At 43.8% G+C, this 24,741-nt stretch overlaps 2 protein-coding genes across 3 annotated transcripts in view; one reads left to right on the forward strand and one right to left on the reverse strand.

Moving 5' to 3' along the window:
• Positions 1-21,887, reverse strand: part of LOC144066992 (uncharacterized) — a 42,256-nt gene extending 20,369 nt beyond the window's left edge. Inside the window, exons 1-2 of the mRNA XM_077590455.1 lie at positions 21,867-21,887; positions 21,370-21,433 (exon numbers count right to left, since the gene is read on the reverse strand). Of these exons, the coding sequence (XP_077446581.1) occupies positions 21,370-21,390 (21 nt within the window). The 5' untranslated portion in view covers positions 21,391-21,433; positions 21,867-21,887. The remainder of the gene's footprint in view (positions 1-21,369; positions 21,434-21,866) is intronic.
• The window catches only part of nxph1 (neurexophilin 1), a 34,864-nt gene continuing 31,774 nt past the window's right edge, over positions 21,652-24,741 (forward strand). Inside the window, exons 1-2 of one of the 2 annotated variants that reach the window (XM_077590454.1) lie at positions 21,652-21,820; positions 21,905-22,108. Coding sequence is in view for 1 of the 2 variants with exons in the window: in XM_077590453.1 (XP_077446579.1) it covers positions 22,055-22,108 (54 nt within the window). In the remaining variant the exon portion in view is untranslated. The remainder of the gene's footprint in view (positions 21,821-21,904; positions 22,109-24,741) is intronic. The other variant, XM_077590453.1, reaches the window with a different exon arrangement.

The raw sequence follows: 24,741 nt of genomic DNA on the forward strand, positions 1-24,741 counted from the left end.
GGCCGGACAGCGGAGCCATTACAAAGGCCGGACAGCGGAGCCATTAGTGTTCAGACGACTCTGTTTCCTCGTCGCACAGGCGGCAGCGATCCGAGTCGGATTTCCCCACAAGGTGGAGCCAACGGCGGAGCAGGGGGTGGTGTCCACAGCAGAAACGAATCAGGTCTGTGCGGTCTCCTTTCGATAGGGCAAGTTCTTCCTCTGTGACTTTCGTAGTGTAGGTCTGCAAAAGGCGGGGGTGGGGGAGGGGGGGAGCGATCTTCACGTTGGATGATGGCACGTCTTGTGGCTGCGTCCGGGGGGGTATGGGTTTGGTCATCTGACGAGCCAAGTTTAGCTAGGGCATCGGCTAGGTTGGTACCATATATGTTGCAGTGGCCCGGGATCCACAGTAGCTATAGTCGCTTAGGCGGAGGGAAAAAGGCGATGTCACCCTGAAGTCTCCGAATGGCGGGGTCTTGCATGTGGGGGTTTCCCATAGCTTGGACCAGCGATTTGCAGTCACTGAGGATGATTGATGTCTGCCAGTCTGCTGTTTCCCTCAGCCAGGAGAGGGCCTCGGTCAGTGCCACTTTTTCAGAATGGTAGGAGCTGCTGCTTCTTCTTCTTCTTCTTCTTCTTCTTCTTCTTCTTTTTCACCTCAGGCGCCTGAGGATTACCCTCAGCAGCGCTAGAGCTGCCACTGGAACTCGGATAAGTTCATCCAGGGAGTTGCCCAAGCCGCGATGGTAGCGTTCGGTCATTAAGGCCGGACAGCGGAGCCATAAGTGTTCAGACTCTGTTTCCTCGTCGCACAGGCGGCAGCGATCCGAGTCGGATTTCCCCACAAGGTTGAGCCAACTGCGGAGCAGGGGGTGGTGTCCACTGCGGAAACGAATCAGGTCTGTGCGGTCTCCTTTCGAAAGGGCAAGTTCTTCCTCTGTGACTTTTGTAGTGTAGGTCTGCAAAAGGCGGGGGTGGGAGAGGGGGGGGGCGATCTTCACGTTGGATGATGGCACGTCTTGTGGCTGTGTCCGGGGGGGTATGGGTTTGGTCATCTAACGAGCCAAGTTTAGCTAGTCCACCATGCCATTGGTGGATGGTTGCAGTCTCCTTAATGATGACAAAACCTGCACCACCGTCCGCAGTGCCTTCTTTGGTGGATCCATCTGTGAAGATCTGTAGGTCCGGTTCACCCATGCTTCTGATGAGCTCTTCGGCCTTATCTCTTTGGATGATGGTCGGCATGTGCTTAGAGACTGCAGTAAAGGCGGTTTGGATGGGGGGGGGGGGGTAATAGCCAGGGTGGGCAGGGGCGGGAAGAGTATGTGCAAGGGGTATGGAGTTCAAGAGCGGTAAGACGGGGAAGGGTCGAAGATCGCCAGTCTGGCTTCTTTTGTAACCACATTTTAACGTTTTCATGGAGGAGGCGGTGTCGGGGATCAGAAGGAGGCAGCTGGTTCCAGGCATCCGCCTTAAGAAGTGCTTGTAAATTGAGGCAGGATGAGAGGGGTGTAAGATATGCCTCATGTAGGACTGCTTCGGTCGGCGTAGACCTGAGGTGGTGGGTTATGGCGCGGGCTGCTTCCAGTTGGGCAGTTTCAAGGGATTTGAGGTGAGTTTGGGCCAGCCAGGGGGCCCATGCCGGTGCTGCGTACTCTGCGAGACTTCTCTGGGTGGCAATATACACCGTTCTAAGGTCGTTTGGTTGCCAACCCCAAGATGTGCCACTGAGTTTGCAGAGGAGGTTCGTTCTTTTGGACATGGTTTGGCGGACTTTTTTCGCTTGCTCTGCAAACGTAAGTTGTCGGTCGAAAGATACGCCAAGGAAAGTGGGGGTGGGGTTATGCTTGAGGGCGGCGCCATTTATTAAGATCTTTGGTTGCCATTTGGCCTCAGCTGAGTCAAGGCTGAAAAATGACGCCTCACACTTGGTGGTGTTAAGGTTTAGGTGTGCCTCGGAACTCCACCTCCAGACTTTTTCAACCTCCGCTTGAAGTCTGCTTTCCACCTCCTCTTTGTTCCTACCCCGACACGCAAGAGCCAGATCGTCTGCATAGGCGCTGACCAGGGTGGAATCGTTGAACTTGTCGAGGAGGTCATTAATGTAGATGATGAAAAAGAGGGGCGACAGGACCGAGCCTTGGGGGAGCCCTTCTTTGAAGGTTCTGCTCCTGCCGACGGTATTGTTGATCCTGACCCTGGCTGTGCGATTTGTGAGCCAGTTGGTGATCCATCTGATGAAGCGGCAGGGGACCCCCAGGTCTGCCATTTTTTGTAAGAGACCTGTTCTCCATACCTGGGAATGCCTTTCTGAAGTCAAAGAATGTTGCAAGCGTGCGTTGTCGTTGAGTCGACTGGAAGCCATCAGAGATGAACTGCGACAGTCGCAGGGCCTGGTCCGTCGTGCTTCTTCCCTTTCGAAAACCGGCTTGCCAATGGCTGAGAAGCTGTTTATATTCCAACCACCAGGCGAGACGTTTCACGATGAGCCTTTCCATCGCTTTGCTAAGCGTAGAGGTGAGGGCGATGGGTCTGTAGTTCCCAACGTCCTTTGGTGACTTCCCTTTTTTGAGGAAAGGGATGATGGTGGCCACTCGCCAAGCTTGTGGACACCAGCCCTCTAGCCAGCTGGTGTTGACGATATGGAGTAGTTCGGGAAGGATGTTTGCCGGGAGATTTTTTAGAAGGTCCGGGGCTATGTCGTCAGGTCCAGCTGCCTTACCCGCTTTAAGTTGGGACAGCACTGTCTGCAGTTCAGTATCGGTGAACAGAAGATCGAGGACTTGTCGCGGTGAGCCGAGCAGTCTGCGGGTAGCTCTACGTAGAGAACGCAATGCTCGTCTGCTCCGCTTGTCACTCTTGCGTCCGCTGACCGAGGCATATTCCCTGATAAATGCTGTTGCCTTGGCTCAGTCACTCACATACTCCTTGTTCTTGTAGACCAGGGACTCGCCAGATTGTTGTGTTTTGGTGCCTGAGGGGGATTTTTACTAAGGACCAGGCTTGTCCCGTAGATCTTGTCTCGGCGATCTTGGCGAGGTGTAAGCGCCATGCATTTCTTTTCCCTTCAGTGGTTTTTTGTTTGATCTGTTGACAGAGTGCTATCCATTCTTTCCTATTTTGTTGGAGGTCTCGACGTAGTCGATTCCTTTCGCGGATGAGGTCCTTCAGGTCCTGTGTCAACCATGGGAGCTCCTTCTGGCGGATAACTTTGACCGGTATTGTAAGTGCTGCTGCCTCTTTCATGTGTTGCACTAAGAGGGAGAGTTTTTCCGGGGCTGTGGCTGCTGCGGAGATTAGGGGTAGGCGATCTATGAGGATGGTACGATACCTCTTCCAGTCAGCTTTCGAGAAGTTGGGTCGTACTCTTTGTTGGCATTCGACACGGAGAGCACGGTTCCACCTAATCAGAATCGGTCTGTGGTCGGAGGTCATCTCGTCGATGGGTTCCCATTGCAGATGTTCGGCCGTGGTGGGATCAGCGATCGTTAGGTCGGGGGCACTCATGCCTGCTCCTTGTTGGTATCTGGCAGTCCGTGTCCACACGCCGTCATTAAGGAGAGTTAGGTCATGGTCATCAACCCATTGATGGATTGCGTTACCCCTGGGATCTGTCTTGGCAAGTATATCCCAGGTGGGGTGGTGCGCGTTGAAATCCACGCAGATCAGGCCATGCTCCGTGGGGAGCCGGTTTAACCAGGAGAAATCTTGGGGGGCTGGACAATAATCCGATGTCACCGGGGGGATGTAGGCGTTGACCAGTGAGAGGTGCCGCCTGCGGGCGATGGGAATGTGGATATACTGGAGTTCGAGGGGGCCTGATGGGGACGCTGGAAGGATGGAGTAGGGGATGCCGCATCTCAGGTAGACAAGGAGACCTCCGCCTCATCGCTGTTTTGTGCCTGAGCCCTCACGGTCTTGGCGAATCACGTTATAACCGTCGAGCTGAGGCTTCGGGTCTTCGAGTCCCAGTTTTGTTTCCTGGAGGAGGATGTCAATTTTTAGACGTGCCGTCACCTCTTTCACTCCGGTAGTCTTGGTTGCCAGGTAGTCACAGTTCCATTGAAGGATGGTGAGACCGGCTTTCTGTGCCTCCGGTAGATCGGCAATCCTATCTGTGGGTTGTTGAGGGTGGGAGGGTTTCAGGTTCAGACAGCTCTGGCAGCACCAGTTATTGTTCCTGCGAAGTATGGTTAAAGCGTGTCTGGTTTCAGGGGCACATTTGAGGTGGAATCCACGTTTGCAGGATCTACATGTCAGGGGAGAGCGTGAAACAATTAATTTGTTATTACAGGTGGGGCAGTTTGCGTTTATAGGTTGGTGTATTGTTATGGCTGTTTGGTGTGTGGAAGATTGTTGTGTCAGGGGTGGTGAGCAGGTCGGGCATGGCCAGTTTGCATTAGTTTGGGAGCGAGGTAGTCCAGAGCAAGAGCGGTGGGATTTGTTGCGGCAGTTCGAGCAGGGGATGAGGGAGATGGTAGGGGAAAAGGAGATTTTGCAGACACAGCATTTTTCTTTCGGTCCCACGTAGGCTGTGCGTGGAAGTGACGGCACCACGGCATTTCCGGAACAGGATCCGCAGAGAAAGCCTTGATGACTCTTTATCCGGGTTCGGGTCAGGCCGCTACAGGTCCTGTGGAAATTTCGTCGGCAAGCGTTGCAGACCAGTGGGGTGAAGTCACGACGGATCGTCTTAGAGCATCCCGGGCAGGAAGGTCCCGGGTTCTCCTCGACGTTGCCTGCCCTTAGGAGGAGTAACCGGAGGTGTGGGGCAGGGCGGACATCTCCGGCTGGATGAAAAACATAGGGCGCCATGTTCCTGGGTGGCAGCTCTGGGTGGTTGTGTTGGATTCGCAGGCCGCGGCGGGCGGCCTCTCGGGAGACACCTCGTGAAGGTTCCAACTGTTGTCTCCCGCTGCTGCAGCTGTGCGTGATCACCCACAGGAGGAACCCACAGTCTCATTCCATGTTCTTCTCAAGGTTTTATCCCGGAAGTGGTCGGAACCCAGGTGGACAGGTCCCTTCAAAGTGACTGCTCGTACATCAAAGGCGATTCAACTTGAACATAAGGGACAGAAGTGCTTTCATTATTCCCAAATTAGACCCGTTGATCCACCTAACCCATGACCACACACTCCATCACATGATACTCCAAAGGCGACCTTTGATTCTCCCGGGGACAGGTCACATACATATAAACATGACACGTAGTTACTGGTCTGGACTGGACTTATACCAGTCCAAGAGAGGGAAGTGGGGTACAGGATGTTTTTGCTTATTGATTATTGTTTTAGTTGTTCTCTTGTCATTTTTTTAAGGAGCGCTCCATGTGTATGTCATACTCCTTCTTGGGCGATCTCCAATCAGACGGATGTGGCTCCAATGGCACCGCAATCTCCAATGAATGGGACACCACTGGCTTCCTGACCCTGTGTGTGTGGTCCTCTGGTCCGTATAATCCATCAGTGGGCGATTGATTTAGGATGACTACAGGTATTATGGTAGTATCTCACAATTGCCTGTTAATGGCGGAGCAAGCTGCCAGCGAAACCCAAGCCTAAATAAAAAAATTAAAAAAACACCAATCCGACATTTAATTGTTCTCATTCCGATTTGATATTCCAACTTGCCCAAGAGGATAAGAAGAAAAAACAATTTGTTTCTAATGCAACAATAGACTGTGTAAACTTTCATTTCGGGGACGCGATGAAAGTGCTGCATCCCCAAACAAACAAAATTATGTGGAACTTCTTTCTCTCATTGTTGAGAGAAACATGGATTTACATTACCACCTGTCCACTAATAAAGTGTTTAGTGGCACGGCGGGCAAAATACAAAACAACCTGATCACTGCTATAGCTGAAGTGATGGAGGAAGAGATGAGAAGGGAAATAAAAGTACTGTTTGTCTCTGTAATGGTGAATGAGTCTGTGCGGTGTGCTGATGGATTTAAAGCACATCTGGATGATTTGGAATTTAGTTTTTTTGCTTCACACATTTAAAGGCATTTTGAGCATTCAGGCGTGCTTTTTTCAATACTACAGAACAACAAACTGGATGTACAGTTTTGTCTTGCAGGAGTAAAGGAGTTTTGTGACAGTTGAACGCGAGAGGAGCCGATATGAGGAAATCTACGAGGCCACTGAACGCAGTGCGGGTGCTCCAAGCACACAAAGAGGTCAAGCGCAAGATTCTCGCTCGCACTACCACCAACTCCACGACAGGATTCTGGACAATATTATTTGCCAGACGCGGACCAGATTTCAAGAACACAAAAGACTGATGTTTCTCTCCCTCCTCGACCCCCAGAAGTTTCGGGAATACCAGAAAACTTTGCCACATGCAGCCTTCTCCAGGTTAACACAGAGCCACGGAGCACTTTTCGATCTGCCTTGGCTAAGAACAGAACTGATTGTAATGTATGCCACGGATGATTTTACAGGAAAATCTCCCACTGATCTCCTTGACTTCCTTCAGCAGAAAAATCTGAGCGAGACCATGGGGCGCCTGTACACATTAGTGGGTTTGACAGTGACCATCCCCGTGTCCACTGCTTCTGTCGAACGGGCATTTTCAGCCCGAAACAGAATCAAAACTTATGCCAGAAATACAACAGGACAGACTGGACTGCATTAGCTTTGATGGCGATAGAAAATAACTTCTTGATGGACCTGAAACGCACGTGTAATTTGTACGACAGAGTAATTGAAATATTCTTGAGGAAAGAAAGGAGGATGGATTTTGTGTATAAATAAAAATAATTTTTGGTGAGTAAAATGTCTATTTTCCTAAATAATATTTCAATTTTTTTAGGTTATTATTGATTCTTTTTTATGTGTCGCAGCTGTAGCTGCATTAAAGATTTTATAGCCATAAAATACTTATTGAGGGTTGGATTGATTCACACACAGCACTACTGAAGGCCTAGGCCACTGATCTAAACAATGCATATTCTTAAAGCCTGTCAACTGGTTAGATATGGAGAATGGGTATCTGAGTGTCCTTATAGATTGTGTGGTTGTGTTGTGCGTTTATTCAGAGAAAGAAAAAGGAAGGAAATATTTTTGGGGGACAGAGGTAAAAGAAGAACAAAGAAAAAAGACAGGTCAGATAAGGGTGTGATAGGTAAAGGTCAACGCACAAACAATGTTTGAAATGTGAAATGGGGTGAAGGGTTTGAATGTGTGAAATCACATTCACGTGAGAATCCCTGGTATTCACAATACACATATGAACTTAGTCAAGTATTCGTGACTTGAGTTACGCATTTGCGAATGGAGTTACACATTCATAATTTTGGGTATGTATTCGTGACTTTTTGTTTGCATATTTTTAAATCTAGTTGTATACATGTGACTGCATTTACGCATTTGTGATTTCAGTTACACATTAGTGCTTCTGGCTGCGTATTTGTGAATCCAGGTACGCATTTGCACATTTTTGCTGCTTCCAAAGTTCTGAGCTCCCTGTGTGGCTTTTGGCAAACTTGAATTTGCATGTTCTCCCTGGTCCTGCATGGGTTTTATCCTGGTACTCCGGTTTCCTCCCACATCCCAAAGACATGCATGGTATGCTTATTGGACACTCTAAATTGGACTTAAGTATGAGTGTGATAGTGAATGGTTGTCTGTCTCGTGCCCTGCGATCGGCTGGGCACCGATTTAGGGTGTCCCCCGCCTCTGGCCCGAAGTCACCTGGGATAGTCTTCAGGACCCCCCGTGACCCTAGTGAGGATAAAGCGCTTCAGTAAATAAATTAATGGATGAATACATTTACAATTCAAAACAACATTAAATTGAACTTTTAATCTTTTTCATTAACATTTTATGATTTCTTTGGCATTTAGTTTTTCACCCATTTTATTGTTCGCCACTGCTTCTTACCTGTTTGGATTTTAGTTCCCCTTTGGCAGTGCTTGTTGACGGATGTTTTGAGAAAAAATTATCTAAAGACGATTGCCTTTAACGACTTTTAATAATGTTTTAAAATGTACAAGACAAACGTCCTCAAACTGGGCGATCGCACGGCTTGTTAACACTTTTTAAATTTGAATTTTTAAAATAAATTCTTAGGCTGCCTCATTGTCTGGACTCGATGCCTCAACATGTCACATGACTGAGTGGATCCGAGTCCTTTTCTTAAATTTTTCGAACCAGCTACATGATGCTTTAAAGTCAGGGTATGCTTGGTGTTTCGAAGAACCCTCACCCCCACCCTCCATCACAAGGTGACTAAATATTTCCGCTGCTTTTGCAGAAATGGCAGACTCTGTCAATGTAAATGCTTCTCCTGCTATTTCTTTTTCCTTTATCCGTAGATGTAAAACTCTCCATCTTGTCGTTCAGCGAGGATCTCCTTTTCAATATCACGGAGAGGCCATGGGAAGGGGTCGTAACTTTTAATGCTTCATTCTGTTTCAATAATGTAGCGATTGTGGATGGGTTTGGGCCCGTATTGCCTTACAATTTTCTCACTACCTCAAATTTTTCTTCTTTAGATAAAGTACCTGTCAACTTACATGTTTCTTTCCCGTATTTTATGTTTATGTCAAATTGTGTATGCCGTATCACAACTTTTGTACAGGATTTTTTGAAAGTTTGTTTTTTGTAAAACCGATCTCGTTTTACCCTGCTACTGCTGTCATGGTTGAAGCATGGTATGCACACACGCATTCCACACAGCGCGTCAGCAAGCAATGTACCCTGACAGTCAAGCTATCAGCGTCATACAGCGACATCTACGGAATCTTGAATTTAGTGCATACAAAAGGCGCACCGACTGATTCGGCATTACGTCCACTTTGGGGAAAATTTTAGACTTTTAAGTTCGCTATGTTATCAAATATGTGTCGCGTTGTATTTGAGCGGTTTATTATCGCTAAACAAGGTGAATTGTAATCATTAATAAGGGGAGCAATTTGCCAGGGTTGATTTAAATAAAAATAAAAACAGGTTATTGGCAGCTTTAGTCCAATTTTTCGTCAGATTCAAGAAGGCATTGGATCATCGATGGAATCTACAGGAGGCACCGTAGGGGAGCTTTTCAGGAGGAGCTTTTGCGAGAGGTTTTCGGCGCACAAGGAAGATAATGATGCAGAGTTATGACCACTGTTTTTTTGTACAAATATGCTTTTGTCCACTCTAAATGGCTCCTGGCTATGAGTGTGATGTGAATGGTTGTCCGACTCCTAATGCCCTCCAATCGGCTGGCCACCGATTCAGGGTGTCCCCCGCCTCTGGCCCGAAGTCAGCTGGGATAGGCTCCAGCACCCCCACGACCCATGTGAGGATAAAGCGGTTCACAAAATTAGTGAATGAATATGCTTTTGTCTAGGACACGAAACTGTCAAGATGATTGCCATTTTCCCTGGCTATGACCATGTTGTCATCAATCTCTGGGACACTATGCTTCAAACTTCTGAGCCATATTGAAAGTTTCTAGCCAATTTATCCAAGTACTAAGACTTAATCATCATCGCCATCATTATTTGGGGGGAAATTAAACTTCCACTTCACTCCTCTGCACTGTCCAGCCATCAATTAGCCGTCCAGAGAGCTCTATTTTCAGATAAGTGCAACGACGTCAGCCCGTTGGTCGGACTTAAATGAATCTGAACTTGCACGTTCTCCCTCAGGTCGTCCCGCCATCCTCGCCATCCAAAGTGCTCTATTTTCCGACAAGGCCTTTGCATCTGCCGTAACGTCGCCCAGAGGTTGCACTTGGAAATATTTCTGGCAAATTTGACCGTCAGCTCCGGCAGAGCGTCCAGCCAGTCAAACCACATTCAACATGTCCTATTTCAGGTCAGTCAGGCACCAGGAGAAAAAAACCAGCCATTCGCGCTCACGCTCATACCCAAGGACAATTTAATGTTCATACTCTACCAGGTATGTTTTGGGGATGTGGGAGGTAACCTGGAGAAAAACCATGCAGGCACGGGGAGAACATGCAAATTCCCCACAAGGTGGACAAGTTTGACTCACCACGCCCCCAGCGGTGTCCCCCAAGGCTCCGTTCTTGGACCACTGTTGTTTTTGGTGTTTGTCAACGACCTGCCAGAGCACATCTCCCAGCGGGTTCTCCTCTTTGCTGATGATGTGAAGCTCGTTGCTCCCCGGAGTGACTTCGAGGACCTGCGTAGGTGCCTTCATCACGTGTGGAGATAGTCGAACCTGTGGGACTTGCAGCTCAACATCACTAAATGCAGTCATTTGGCTATTGGGGCTCCTCCTGATGCACTTCTCGATTTTGAACCGGGACGTCTGGAACTGGAACGATCTCAACGGTGCAAAGATCTGGGCATCATTGTCTATTCCACTTTCAAACCAACTGCCCAATACATCCAATCAGCCAACAAAGCTCGCGGAGTGCTGTTCCTGATTATCCTTTGCCATCATCACTGCAGACATCTTCCTTCCGCTGTATGTTTCCCTGGTGAGGCCCATTCTCGAGTATGGTGTCCAAGCTGCATCACCGTACCTCGCCAGGGACATCCAGCATCTGGAGCGGGTCCAGAGACTTGCAACGAGGATGGTCCGCGGCCTCAGCACAATGTTCTACGAGGAAAGATGCCAGCGACTCAATTTTCCGACCCTTGAGGCTAGGCGTTTGCGAGGGGACCTGATACTGGCCTACAACATCCTCCACGGTAACTACAACCCCGTGATCTCTTCTTCACGCCCGCACCTGATCGAGGTCTGAGGGGTCATCCATGGAAGGTGTATCCTCGCAGGTTCCGGTTAAATCGGCGGAAGGCTGGTTTTTCGGTGCGCATCGCCGGACCTTGGAACCGGCTTCCGCAGAGTGTGGTCAAGAAGCCGACGGTCGCTCAGTTCAAGAAAGCTCTGAATGACGTGTTGGCCGTGAACCAGTGACAACACCGTGTTTTATACACACTTCCTTTATCTTCTTTACATGGCCCTTAGCCTTTGTGCATTTCTTTTCGCCAATAAATTGAATTGAATTGAAATAAGGACAAAGAATACAATAGTGTGTCACTTGCCATAAAGCACGGTACTGTGAGAATTGACCCTGAGAGCCTCAGTCTGTGTCTCCGTCTGTCTTCTTAAAAGAAATTAAAAAAAAAAAACGGCTCGCGGCGTGCGAGGTCGAAAAAGAACATCACTAACAGCGTAAAAGCAACACTGTCCCCACTGTCAAACATGGTGATGGCAGCCTCATGGTTTGGGCCTGATGGTTAAAATGGATGGGAAAATGAATGGAGCCAAATACAGGACCATTCTTGAAGAAAACCTGTTGGAGTCTGCAAAAGACCTGAGACTAGGATGAATATTTATCTTTCAACGGGAAATTACCGTAATTACTCGAATATAACACGCAGGTTTTTGCTATATAATTAATTCCAATAGTTGGGGGTGCGTGTTATAATCAAGAACTAAAATAAATTACAAATTTTCGATCGAAAAAAGCATTGTCAAACTCACTTTGACGCACGGATTTTACGTCATCTCGTACAGCCGACGCATGGATTTTACGTCATCTCGTAAACCCGATCGAAAATCGGAAAGCCGAGACCACCACTGCCCCCCTCTAGCCTCGTACTCGTTTCAGTTCACCCTCTCTCAGTTCAGTGTTATAATCAATAACTAAAATAAATTATAAATTTTCGATCGAAAAAAGCATTGTCAAACTCACTTTGACGCACGGATTTTACGTCATCTCGTACAGCCGACGCACGGATTTTACGTCATCTCGTAAAGCCAATCGGATGATGTGTTGTGGGAGGAAGAAGAAGTTGACGCATACCGGCTGTAGCCAATCCATTCATTGCTTTCGTTTCCTGTATTTAAGTAGCGACGCGTCATCACACGTCGCCGGATCGTTCACTATCGTTGACTATCATTGACTGTTGTTAGCGGTTGCTAGCGGTCGCTAGCTGTCGTTATTCTGTTGCCTCTGTCCGTATGCGCGCCGCATGCGGCCACGTTTGTTTCCACGCCTTGGTTGATTCATTAAAGGACTCCGTATCACGCTGAATGCCTCGTCCTCTCCTGCTTCCTGCATTTGCACAACGCGGCGCGACCGTAACAGATGCCCCCGATCGCGCTGCGACGACCCAGCGACGCGGCGCGATCATAACAAGAGGACAGACAAAGAGAGAGAGGAACTCTTCATTTGAAGGATTCTAATGAATAAATTTGTTTGAACAAAACAATCGTGAAACGAAGAAAAAAAGGTAAGATTTCTGATTTTCGTCAGCGGGAAATTTCAGGTGCGCACTATATTCGATGACTGCGTTTTTCCAGATATTTTTGGCCCAAAATTACCTGCGTGTTATTTTCGAGTGCGCGTTATATTCGAGTAATTACGGTAATTCATTCATTCATTTTCTGAACTGCTTACCTTTGGGCACGAGGCGGGGACACCCTGAATCGGTTGCCAGCCAATCGCAGGGCTCGAGGAGACGGACAACTATTTTTGCTCACACGCATATCTAGGGGCAATTTAGAGTGTCCAAACAGCCTACCTTGCATGTTTTTGGAATGTGGGAGAAAAACAGAGTACCCAGAGAAATCCCACGCAGGCCTGGGGAGAACATGAAAACTCCACACAGGACGGTCAACCTGGATTTGAACCCAGAACTGTGAGGCTGACGAATGAACCACTCAACCACCGGGCCGCTACGACAGGACAATGATCTAAATTATGTCTACAATGGAATGGTTCACAAATAAACGTATTTAGGAGTTAAAATGCCCAAGTCAAAGTCCAGACCTGAATCAAATCGAGAATCTGTGGGCAGAGTTGAAGACTGCTGTTCGCAAACGCTCTCTATCCAAACTCACTGAGCTCGAGCTGTTTTGCAAGGAAGATCGGCAAGAATTTCAGTCTCTCAATGTGCGAAACTGATAGAAACACACCCCAAGCGACTTGCAGCTGTAATTGCAACAAAACGTGTGCAGAAGGTCTTAATGCTTGGATGACACACAAGGGCCGAATAATATTGAACGTCCCACTTCTCAAGTTTTTATGTGTTAATAAAGGGGGACCTGGGTTCAAATCCAGGTCGGTCTACCTGTGTGGAGTTTGCATGTTCTCCCCAGGCCTGCGTGGGTTTTCACCGGGTACTCCGGTTTCCTTGCACATTCCAAAAACATGCATGGCAGGCTGATTTGACACTCAGAATTGCCCTTACGTATGAGTGTGAGCGTGAATGTTTGTTTATCTCCTTCTGCCCTGCGATTGGCTGGCCACCAATTTATGGTGTCCCCTGTCTCTGGCCCGAAGTCAGCTGGGATGGACTCCAGCACCCCCCGCGTCGTGTGGCGAAAGGTTGAAAAGTTCAAGGGGGCTGAATACCTTCGCAAGACAAGTGTTATTATCTTTTTTTTCCTATGGATGCTGGCGTCAGTCAGTTACGAGTTACAAATCACGTGTTCCACCTAGCAGCTAAGATAAATGACACGAGGCCTCTTGCTCTATGCAATTCAAGTGGATGGCATGTCTGGAATTTCAGGAGGAGCGCCACTGTCTCCAAACCCTCTTGAAACTGTGAGTGAAAGCCACAAGCAGGTGTGTCTGTTACCGTGCTGATGGAGTTTACGATTAACTTGGGTGTGTCTGACAGCAGGCAAGCAGCTCACTTTTTCACTTTTTCACAGCTCACTTTTCAAAAGGAGACAAGATGGCGGCACTAATGCATGCAGAATTAAACTCATGTTGTCATTCAAATATCAGAAGCATCTTACCAAAGTGTGACAAAATTCATCATCTATTAAGTATAACTTAAACATTGATTTTTTTTTTATGATTAACCGAGACCTGGTTAAGTGTAAATTCACCGATGGCAGGATTGCAAAAACCGGACTACAATCTGTTCAGAAGGGACCGTATCGGGAACCGTGGTGGGGGAGTGATGTTCTATATTAGGTTTAGCTGCCCCTAACACTTTTCTTCTGGTTTGAATTAAACCAAGGAGTGATGCTTTTTATTTCCTCCAAGCACCAAACAATGTGAAAAACTGAAACGATATAAATATTACAGCATAAGAATGTTATTTACCACCAAGGAACTACGTATTTGAAAAGATAAGATTCAATTAGTTTCTAATCTAATATAATATAATATAAGATTAGATTAGATCAGGTTAGGTTAGGTTAGGTTAGGTTAGGTTAGGTTAGGTTATTTTAGGTTAGGTTAGATCAGATCAGATTAGATTGGATTAGGGAAATTTCTTGGTTGAAGTAGCAAGACAGACGCAAGACACACAAGACATTGTAGACCTTGGTAAAAAAACTGACGCCACACACAGGAAGTCCACCAAAGACGTCTAGGACTACCACAAAGAAACCAAGCCACGCGACGGGTAGGGTCAAGTCGCATGGGTCGCAGAACAACAAAGCAAAAAGCACAAAGTACAAAGCAAAGTATATGGGAAACCATTAAGAAATATTAAAATGAATAAGATAGAAAAGCAGCAAAAACATAAAACGAGCAAGAGCGGACGGAGCTACTGCTACCGGCTGCCCCTTGAGCGCCGCCATCTTGGTTGCAGTAGCAAAAACAGAAACAGACACAATAAAAATACATTGTAGAGTTGGATAAAACTGGAACCACACAAAAGAAGTCTTCCACAAGATGGGGAACTTCTCCAGACTGAGACCGAGGTTGAAAATATGCAGTCACTCTTCCAAACTTATCCGCACAGTCGTTCAGTAGTCTGGAGCTGAAGAATCAACAGTAACAGAGTACAACCCCTCAATCCCGTTTACGGCCTAGTAAGCACCGATAGCTCTTCCATCTTATCGGGGAGGGATCTTACTTTCCCCATAATAATAGATAGAATGATTGGTCTGAAGCGTTGCTTCTTCTCCCGACACTTTTGTCCAGCTCCGGATTTCCAGCGGCATCGAGGTGTTGCTCCTTCTGCTGCGTATTGTTCACAGCTAATCCCATGTCTATGACAGCGTAGACATGGCTGAATGGTTCCAAAAAAGAAGTAGAAAGAAGCCAGGCTAACAAAACAAAGAACGTTTTAAAAACATTAAAGTAAAAAGTATAAAGTACAAAGTAAAGTAAAAACAAATGTATTAAGAAATATTAAAATGTAATAAAAAAGGTAGAAAGGCTGTAAAACACGAAAAACAAATAAGAGTGGACAGAGCTACTGCCACCGGCTGCCGCCTGATGGCGCCATCTTGGAAAAAAGTGATCAGAAAGGCCTGTAATTGTCAACATGGGTAAACCTCAACCATGAGAGACAGAATGTGGGGGGAAAAACTGAAAATCACATTGTTTGATTTTTAAAGAATTTATTTGCAAATCATGGTGGAAAATAAGTATTTGGTGAATACCAAAAGTTCATCTCAATACTTTGTTATGTACCCTTTGTTGGAAATAACGGAAGCCAAACGTTTTCTGTATCTCTTCACAAGCTTTTCACACTGTCGCTGGTATTTTGGCCCATTCCTCCACGCAGATCTCCTCTAGAGTAGTGATGTTTTGGGGCTGCCGTTGGGCACCACAGACTTTCAACTCCCTCCACTGATTTTCTATGGGGTTGAGATCTGGAGACTGGCTAGGCCACTCCAGGACCTTGAAATGCTTCTTACGAAGCCACTCCTTTGTTGCCCTGGCTGTGTGTTTGGGATTATTGTCATGCTGAAAGACCCAGCCTCATCTCATTTTTACCTTCATCTGTCCTTGCTGATGGAAGGAGATTTTCACTCAAAATCTCTCGATACATGGCCCCATTCATTCTTTCCTTTACACATATCATTTGTCCTGGTCCATTTGCAGAAAAATAGCCCCAAATCATGATGTTTCCACCCCCATACTTCTCGGTGGGTATGGTGTTCTTCAGATGCAATTCAGCATTCTTTCTCCTCCAAACACGAGAACCTGTTTCTACCAAAAAGCGAGAGGTAAGCGACCTGTATCCTCAACAGCGGAATGACAAATTACAAGTCCGTAACTTACACTTATTAGGTCTTTGCCGATTAAACGTAGCTTATGGCGAAGCACCATCAATTTCGTCACACGCAGTTTCTGCGTGTGATGACAAGTAGGCTTTTGTGTTGTGATAATGACGACAGGGCCTATGTCCGATTATTATTATTATTATCTGAACATAACACATTCTCCCAGTCCTCTTCTGGATCATCCAAATGCTCTCTAGCGAACCGCAGACGGGCCTCGATGTGTACTGGCTTCAGCAGGGGGACACGTCTGGCAGTACAGGATTTGAGTCCCTGGCGGTGCATTGTGTTACTGATAGTACCAAGCGTTTTACCGATTTCAGATTCAGTCTTCCCAGCCTGGAGCAGGTCTACAACTTTGTCTCTGGTGTCCTTCGACAGCTCTTTGGTCTTGGCCATAGTGGAGTTTGGAGTGTGAGAGACTGAGGTTGTGGACAGGTGTATTTTATACCGATGAGGTAAAACAGATGCTATTAATACAGGTAACGAGTAGAGACCTCGTTAGACCTCGTTAGAAGTAGTTAGACCTCTTTGACAGCCAGAAAACTTGCTTGTTTGTAGGTGACCAAATACTTATTTTCCACTCTAATTTGGAAATACATTCTTTAAAAATCAAACAATGTGATTTTCTGTTTTTTTTCTCCACATTCTGTCTCTCATGGTTGAGGTTTACCCATGTTGACAATTACAAGCCTCTCTAATCTTTTCAAGTAGAAGAACTTGCACAATTGGTGGTTGACTAAATACTTATTTGCCCCACTGTATATGTTCATGAACATGAATATAAATATGTTCATTAATATGTGCTGTCCTTTATCAAATAAATCAAACTCAAACTTTTAAAAGCCTACTAAAATTATTACACAATGAAAAATGTATTACAAAAGCATCTGAATAACTAAAGGCAAGCTCTTGTATCACAGCAGTCCCCAGCAATTTCTTCAGCTACATGTTTGTATCATGTTAATAACAGTGATAGGAATGGAAAATGTGGTGATGCTATCTCATAACACTTTGTTACAGAAATAAAATAATTATTTACTCCTTATTCCTATGATCACAATGACGTGATTAATCACTGGGCATCTCTAAAGCCCCTGAAAATATAAGGTCTGTCACGTAGACTGCTGCTGTCCACATTACTTGAAAGTGCAGATTGAAAATTCAGTTTTATTTGACACTGACAGACTACTGAAAAAAGATATGATTGCTTTAATTTGATTATAGAAAATCATTTTTCTATCCATGAACACACGGGGAGGGGTGCCTGCACTTGTGATGGGACTCAGATTTAAGTACTAATTGTCAGGGTTGCTCTTTCCTGAGTCCTCTCAAGGAATGTTGTCGTGTTTGCTGCCCAAATGAGGTTAGGGTTTTTATTTCATTTTATTATACATTTGCCTGCAACAAAGTATTAGCTTGGCTTTGCTTTTAAAGAATGTTTTGCTCACCTTTATGCATGCACGCATTATTATTTATTTATTATTTTTTTACACAGTAATCACTGTTTTTGGGATCGTGAGTTTGTCTCCCGCATTGTTTAATCAAATGCTCCTTCGGAAGGTCCCCCATAGATTTTTTATTTATTTATTTTTTAAATCGGTTAATTTATTTTATCTTGTAAATCCACAATCGCAAATCCAAAAGACGCAATTTTCTTCCTGCTTTGGGGTGGTAACCTTGGGACTACAACCCTGACCGCTTGAACGCGTAATAGGAATCATTTAATGGTCAGTGGGCAGACTATGGCTATCAGAATCTGATGTCGATTTTTAGAAATGTTTATGAATTGTAAATGACGCAAAATCGCTGAACATGCAGTTTATTTTAAAACTTAGCGAGTTAAACACCAATTTTCTTTTATAAATGTGCAAAAGATTTAATAGGGGGAGTTGAAATATCTAGCAATAATTTTCAATTGTACTGCTTTTATGCCTAAAATTAATTCGTTTTTTGCAGCCAAATTGAAATTGATTTTCTTGGTGAGACAAATAAATTTTTGGAACATTTTTTTCCCAGTCCCTCCTTGAACTTAAGTCAAAGCTGATTCAAGGACCTGCAGTGAGCACCTGTGTCATAATCTTCACCCCACCATGGATGCTCCAAGAGCCTTCCTGATGCGTCGGTTCTCATCTCTTTTGACTTTCATGAATGTGTTTTGGTACACATGTATTAGGCTGCAGATTCAAGTCACATACACGCACAGATAAACACACTCAAAGGTCTCATGTAATCCACCCCTCCCTTTAGAGTTGAGACATCCATGTAATCAGGGCCACCGAATGTAATAAAGCAACAGAAATAATGTTATAGTAATGTTATTATCTTTTGAATGTTTGTGTGTTTTTTTTAAATTAAAATGTCACTGTTTTGTTTTGGCATTTTTTTCTTGGCAACCAGTTATTGCAATTGAAAGCATTCCTAATTACCTATGTCAATGATAAATAATGATAAAAAATAATTTTAAACAATATAATAACATCCAAAAATTGTACTTTTGTCAAACCATGTATAGTAATGGGTGGCGGCCTGGTCGCTGAGTGGTTAGCGCGTCGGCCTGGGCTCCCTGGGCCTGCATGGGTTTTCTCAGGTTACTCCGGTTTCCACCCACATTCCAAATAACATGCATGGTAGGCTGATTGGACACTAGGTATGAGTGTGAGGCCATCGGCTGGCCACTGATTCAGGGTCTCCCCCGCCTCTGGCCCAAAGACAGTTGGGATAAACTCCAGCAACCCCTGCAACCCTAATGAGGATAAAGCGGTTCAGAAAATGAGATGAAATGAAATGGGTGGCAATGTAACTTAACAGCTAAATGATTAGGCCTCGAATATTACCTTGAATTTAACAAGATTGACGGGGGGTTCTGTAGCCTATCTCAGCTAGCTACAGGCAACAGGCGGGGAACTCCCTGAATCGCTAGCCAGCCATTTGCAAGGCACAAGTACACGGACATCCTTTCACGCTGACACTCATACCTAAGAGCAATTTAGAGTGTTCAAAAAGCCTTCTTTGCATGTTTTGGGACGTGGGAGGAAACCGGAGTATCTGGAGCAAACCCCTGTAGGCCTGGGGAGAATGAGCAAACTCCACATAGTGAGGATTACCCTGGGACCGAACCCACAACCTCAAACTGTGAGGCTGACGCGCTAATCGCTCATCCACCGGGCCGCCCTGATTTAAGGATGAAATTATCAAATTTTATTGTAAAGAACAGTGATAGGCACATTGCTGTGGAAAACAAAACACAATTATGTCAATGTAAGTAATAGTGTTGTTCTTTTCAAGTATCCCTCACAAGTATAAAAAATATTTTGGCCGCAAGAAAAATGAAAAAATAAATACTGTATAGAGATTTTTTTTTTAAAAAGTTTTCACACCGTTGTGACAACACTAAACAATTTGTCATAAGCATTTAAGACAAAAGTTCAACCTGTATAAATATTCGAAGGTTATGCAGGCCAAACGGAAATTTGAGTTTCTCTACTAAATCCTTTTGATGCTGACACCCGCAGGCATACTAATTGTGGCACGGAAGCAATTGACAGTTGGCCTTTGGCCGGTACTCTATTCAGCCATTCTCCTCAAAAGTGCTGCCTGCTTTGACTGTGACTGCAAGCTTCTGGATTTTTTGTTGCACGGATGTGGCGTGTAGTGCACCCCATCAGCCCCTTCTGGTCAAGCCTAGTTTGACTCCTATTTTGTACTGCGGATGTGGAGTGACACTCAACATGGCAGCTGGTTGGAAGGCATCCACTGCGTCACTGCCTTGCCTCAGGACTCACAGCAACATCTGCCCACACAATTGGCAATAGAGCGAAGGCAGCCTAACATTTCCGAGCCACCGGACACTAGCTTTGTGCAGCCCCCCAATCACCGTCTTTCTTTCTGCTCTATCTCGTCTTCATGCCCTCACTTTGGAGCCAAAATGCAAGCCATTAGAAAATGATTACACTGTAATTTTCCACCACAGTAATGAATGAGCACCAATAATGTATGCCAGGTGGGGAAATCTGCAGATTTTCCTTCTGGTATCACTTTAGTTATAACAATGTCATGCTGAAAAGAGGAAAAGCAGCAGGTGTGTGATTGACGATTAAAACATGTTGTATTTTTTGTTCATGGATTGGCTAACCTCTTTTGAATGGGCCTCGATTCATTGAAGATGAGACAACTCAGTGCCTTAGGTGTTAGTGCCCGTGCTTCACTAATCCTAATCATTTGCCTTGAAATAAGGCTCATGCTTTCCCTCAGACTTAAAACACTGGCAATTGGGAAAACTTTCTACAGCTTGGCATTGCATTTTAAAGTCTTTTGATGTATATATGAACACTGGTGATGAATAGACAAGGCTAGTGACAAAAAGCATACCGTGTTTATTCGAGTATAACGTACACCCGTGTACAAGGTGCACCCATAATTTGTGACAAAAAATCGGTATACTTTTTTTTCACTTTTTCTCAGCTCACACCAAGGATTGGTACTGGTAATTGGCAAATACTGAACGCATGTCGCCATGACAAAATATTTATTCACCACATATGGAACGGAAACCTGGTAAAATAAACTACCAGTATGAACACAATTCTCAAATAGAATTTACAATTTATATATATATATATATATATATATATATATATATATATATATATATATATATATATATATATATATATATATATATATATATATATATATATATATATATATATATATATATATATATATATATATATACATACATATATGCTACTGCAACCAAGAAATTTCCCGAATACGGGATAAAATAAAGTTCTAACCTAAAAAAAACAACTAACTAAAATGATAATCAAAGTGTACCAATTTTGTATGAAAGATGTTAAAATCACAGAAAAATGAGAGAAAATAATTAGAAAATTATATATGAACATATTAAAATTAATAACAAATATTCAAAAACAGCCCCCTCGTGGTGTAGAGGTTCACTCGCCTGACTTTGGTGCGGACGGGTGCAGGCTCAATTCCCGCTGGCGGTGGAATGATTGTGAGTGTGGATGGTCGTTTGTCTCTGTGTACCCTAAGACTGACTGGCAACCAGTTTAAAGTGTAGTCTGCCTTTCTCGCGATGACAGCTGAGTTAGGCTCCATCAAACCCTGCAACCCTTTTGAGGATGGGCGGTATGGAAGATGAATACAAAAACATTTCCTATTCGTGCAGGTGCATAAGTCCAAGGAGGAAGCAAACAGACATATCTGTGAAATAACAGTCAAATCACTTTTTTCAGGGTGTCCCCTGCCTCCGGCCCGAAGTCAGCTCAGATAGGTTATAGCACCTCCCGCGACCAGTATGAGCATAAGCGTTTCCAAAAAATAATGAATGAACGTGTACTTGTATTGTACTTGACAATAAAGGCATTATATTCAATTTAATCTGAAAACTTATATTTAAATTATTTATCTGATCACTTACCAGCAATGTCATGAAGTGCATAAATCACGGTCCCTGCTCGTTTTGGCTTCCCTTCAAGATTTTTCTTTAAACAATAAAACAAACAAACAAAAAATAACACTTTCAGCCAGATTAAATGTAAAATAAAATGTTGATAAAAGACAATAACACCAGAGCATGTGTTTAAAAACATATTAAAGTATTCCAACTGGCATTAAGTAACTATTTGCCTTTTTTTTCATATTTGCCAACATTTTCCTCCTTCGATCACCACTATACTCACACCCCCATGAGTGAGAACCATTCTGATCACAGAAGGCACCCTATATAAAGCGCGAAGCTCTTTTGAGCCGCCTTCACATCGGCGTCACCCGCAGCCAGACAATTGGATTAATTAGAATTAAAATCAATTACAAATTGAACCAGCACCGAACTTGGACCTCTTTACAACTCGATTTACGCGCAAGTAACGGTATGTAGCGCCACCCCTAAATCTTTAAAGACAGCATCAGCATTACCACTTCTTGCTCTTAGCATCCATCTCTTCTCTTCTCAGTTTGTGGTCATGGGTTGCACCGTGTCCCTTTTCCCAACCCGGTTACTTAAGGACTTGGCCACACAGTAAGGCAGGCCCCGGTGGATTTATGCCCCGTAGAGTATCCCTTTGCACACGAAGGAATTTTGTGGAAGTTTAAACAGCTGGAGGATGCAGGGGACGTGTTGGTGCGCAGCGTTCCTCCTCACGCCTGTAGTTTACCTGGTGAGTTCTACTTTGGTATACCCCACGTCTTTAAATAACTTTTCCATTTCCCAGTATTGTCAAAATATATTAAAATATCAAAATCGCCTTTGTTTGGGCACGTTATTATGTATGTTAGCACTCTTTGCTTGTGCGAACCAAATGCCGATGTATCTAAAAGCTTCATAATTGTATTAAAATCATCCATGTTCCATGCAAAGTTTAAATACAATTAAATATAACAAATAAAACAAAAAGTATGAAGCCTTTTGTTGGAATAACCTTCCGTCAGAAGTAATATTACATTGTCACACGGGGGCACCATAACATAAACAAAAATATTAGTGTCATGTCTACAGACGAGAACAGATTACTTTGAAATCTTATTGTTGATCTTTATTCATATATTGTATACTTATGTCTCTTTGTTTATAAAGTGTGACAAAGTAATCATCATGTTCCTATTTGGTAATCCTCACAATTGGGGATTTGAAAAATTAAAAGTAACTCATGACGAGCATTTTTTAGTAGCAATAGCATTAACGGTTTCCCCAATTTACAATTATTACAGTAATGGTAATTTTAAACTGAGATGTATTTTTTATTTTTATTTTTTACTAGTAAATGCTTCTACTGTAGGGTTGGTTGATTCCCCAGTTAAATACTTCTTTTTTTAAAAACTTTTTTGTAGACTAGACTGACCCGATATGTCATTATTTTATTGAAGTCCGAATTTTAACAGACTTTAACCGACTTATAAAAATATTGCCAATATAAATACATTTATATGTACATAACCCACAAGTTTACATAAATTATTGAGAGCGGTTGTAATTTCTTTAATCACTGTTATTGGGCAAGATGACCTGCAGTGTTTGAAAGCAAATTGGCTCTTACACATTTGACTGCCTCCTACATTAGCAATATTTTACAGAAACACTTCAGAGGTCCCCATGCATTTATGGAGTATTTAATGTAAGACAAAAAGCAAACATATTTTGAACTTCATAAAGCCAATCTTCCAAAATTTATCAAATCCGTGCACCAAACAGACAGACACACGCATTTACGCAAGAATACAAGCTCAAACCCACGTAAACCCACACATACACACACGCACAAAGACACAGCCAGTACAGCATAAATGGATCTTGTACAACCTGCCTTATCTGTAGGAAAAGGGATTAAACCTGAACTTTTATGGTTTTATTTCATGTTAAAGGCACTTGTATCTCTTTAATCCTCTTGACTGAGATTCATGCCTTGACCTCGATAAGAGCTCAAGGCCAGGTCGACAGCAAAAACAGTGGGTTACTCACCTATGAATTCACTTTTGAATTAAGTAGTCTCATAATTCCTGGGCAGCAAAGCCCTGCTTGGTATTATCATGACAACTAAATAGCCATATGTTAAACTAAGAACAATGCAAATGTCATTGTGTCAGGACTTTCCTGAATGCACACACAAATAAAAAGGAAAATACAGCCTTTTGGAATGTTCACATGTTAAACTAAGAACAATGCAAATGTCATTGTGTCAGGACTTTCCTGAATGCACACACAAATAAAGAGGAAAATACAGACTTTTGGAATGTTCACTTGCAAGGAGAACAACCGTTGAGACAGCTTCCCAACTCCATTCTGACCTTACACATCTTTTCTGTTGTTTTATTACATTTGAGGGCAGTGATTTCATTGACGTCTCAACTCGAAGGGGAGGGATGAAAACATAAGTGAGACATCTGAGCGTGCATATGGGTTCATACATGTGTAGTCAAAACAGACGAGGGCCGAAGCGTGGGAATCCTTGTGGAGCGTCTGTGGTGGGTGCAGGTGCAATTCCCAGACAACCCAGCACTGCAAGCCGTTCTGGCTCCTCTATATTTTGTCCACTCCCAGCAGTCCAAGACATTTTGGCTTCTCTTTGATAGTCTAACCATACTTTTCATGTGCAAAGCTTTTACTTTGTTGCAAGTATGCTGCTTATAATCAAGCATATTCTTCGTTGCAAGCAAATGTATAAAAATATTAAATAAAATCTGACACTTACATAATTTATATTTTTTAGTGTGTTGATTAGTCATTGTTTCTCCCGTCATTTGAAATTTGGCGTCATTTTTTTCGTATTGTTGTAGGAAGCAAAATAATTGCGTAGTCAGCATTGATAAAGAATTGCTAAATATTGCACCTTTTCACAATTAAAGCCATCCATTCAACCATCAGGGTTTTCAGGGAGTGCTGGAACAATTCCCAAATGACGGGGAAAAATTCATTGGTTGTGTGTATGTCATATCTATATATATACAATATAATAGTCAGCATTAATAAAGAAACCAATATTTATTTTTGATAAATCATCTTTTATTGCCCTCCCCATATCTATTCATTTTTAAATATTGCACCTTTTCACAATAAAAGCCATCCATTCAACCATTAGGGTTGTCAGGGTTGCGGAGTGCTGGAAACTATTCCATATGACTTGGGAAAAATTCATTGGTTGTGTGTATCTCATATTGGTAAACATACAATACAATATACTATTTCTAATCTATTTTCCTGTTTTGAATCGCAAATAATAAGTTAAGATTTAAATCATTGCCACCTTGTTCACTAAATGGGCAACACCAAAACTCAGATTAAGAAAACAATAAACAA

Source organism: Stigmatopora argus, chromosome 21, assembly GCF_051989625.1.
Source record: "Stigmatopora argus isolate UIUO_Sarg chromosome 21, RoL_Sarg_1.0, whole genome shotgun sequence".
NCBI lineage: Eukaryota > Metazoa > Chordata > Actinopteri > Syngnathiformes > Syngnathidae > Stigmatopora > Stigmatopora argus.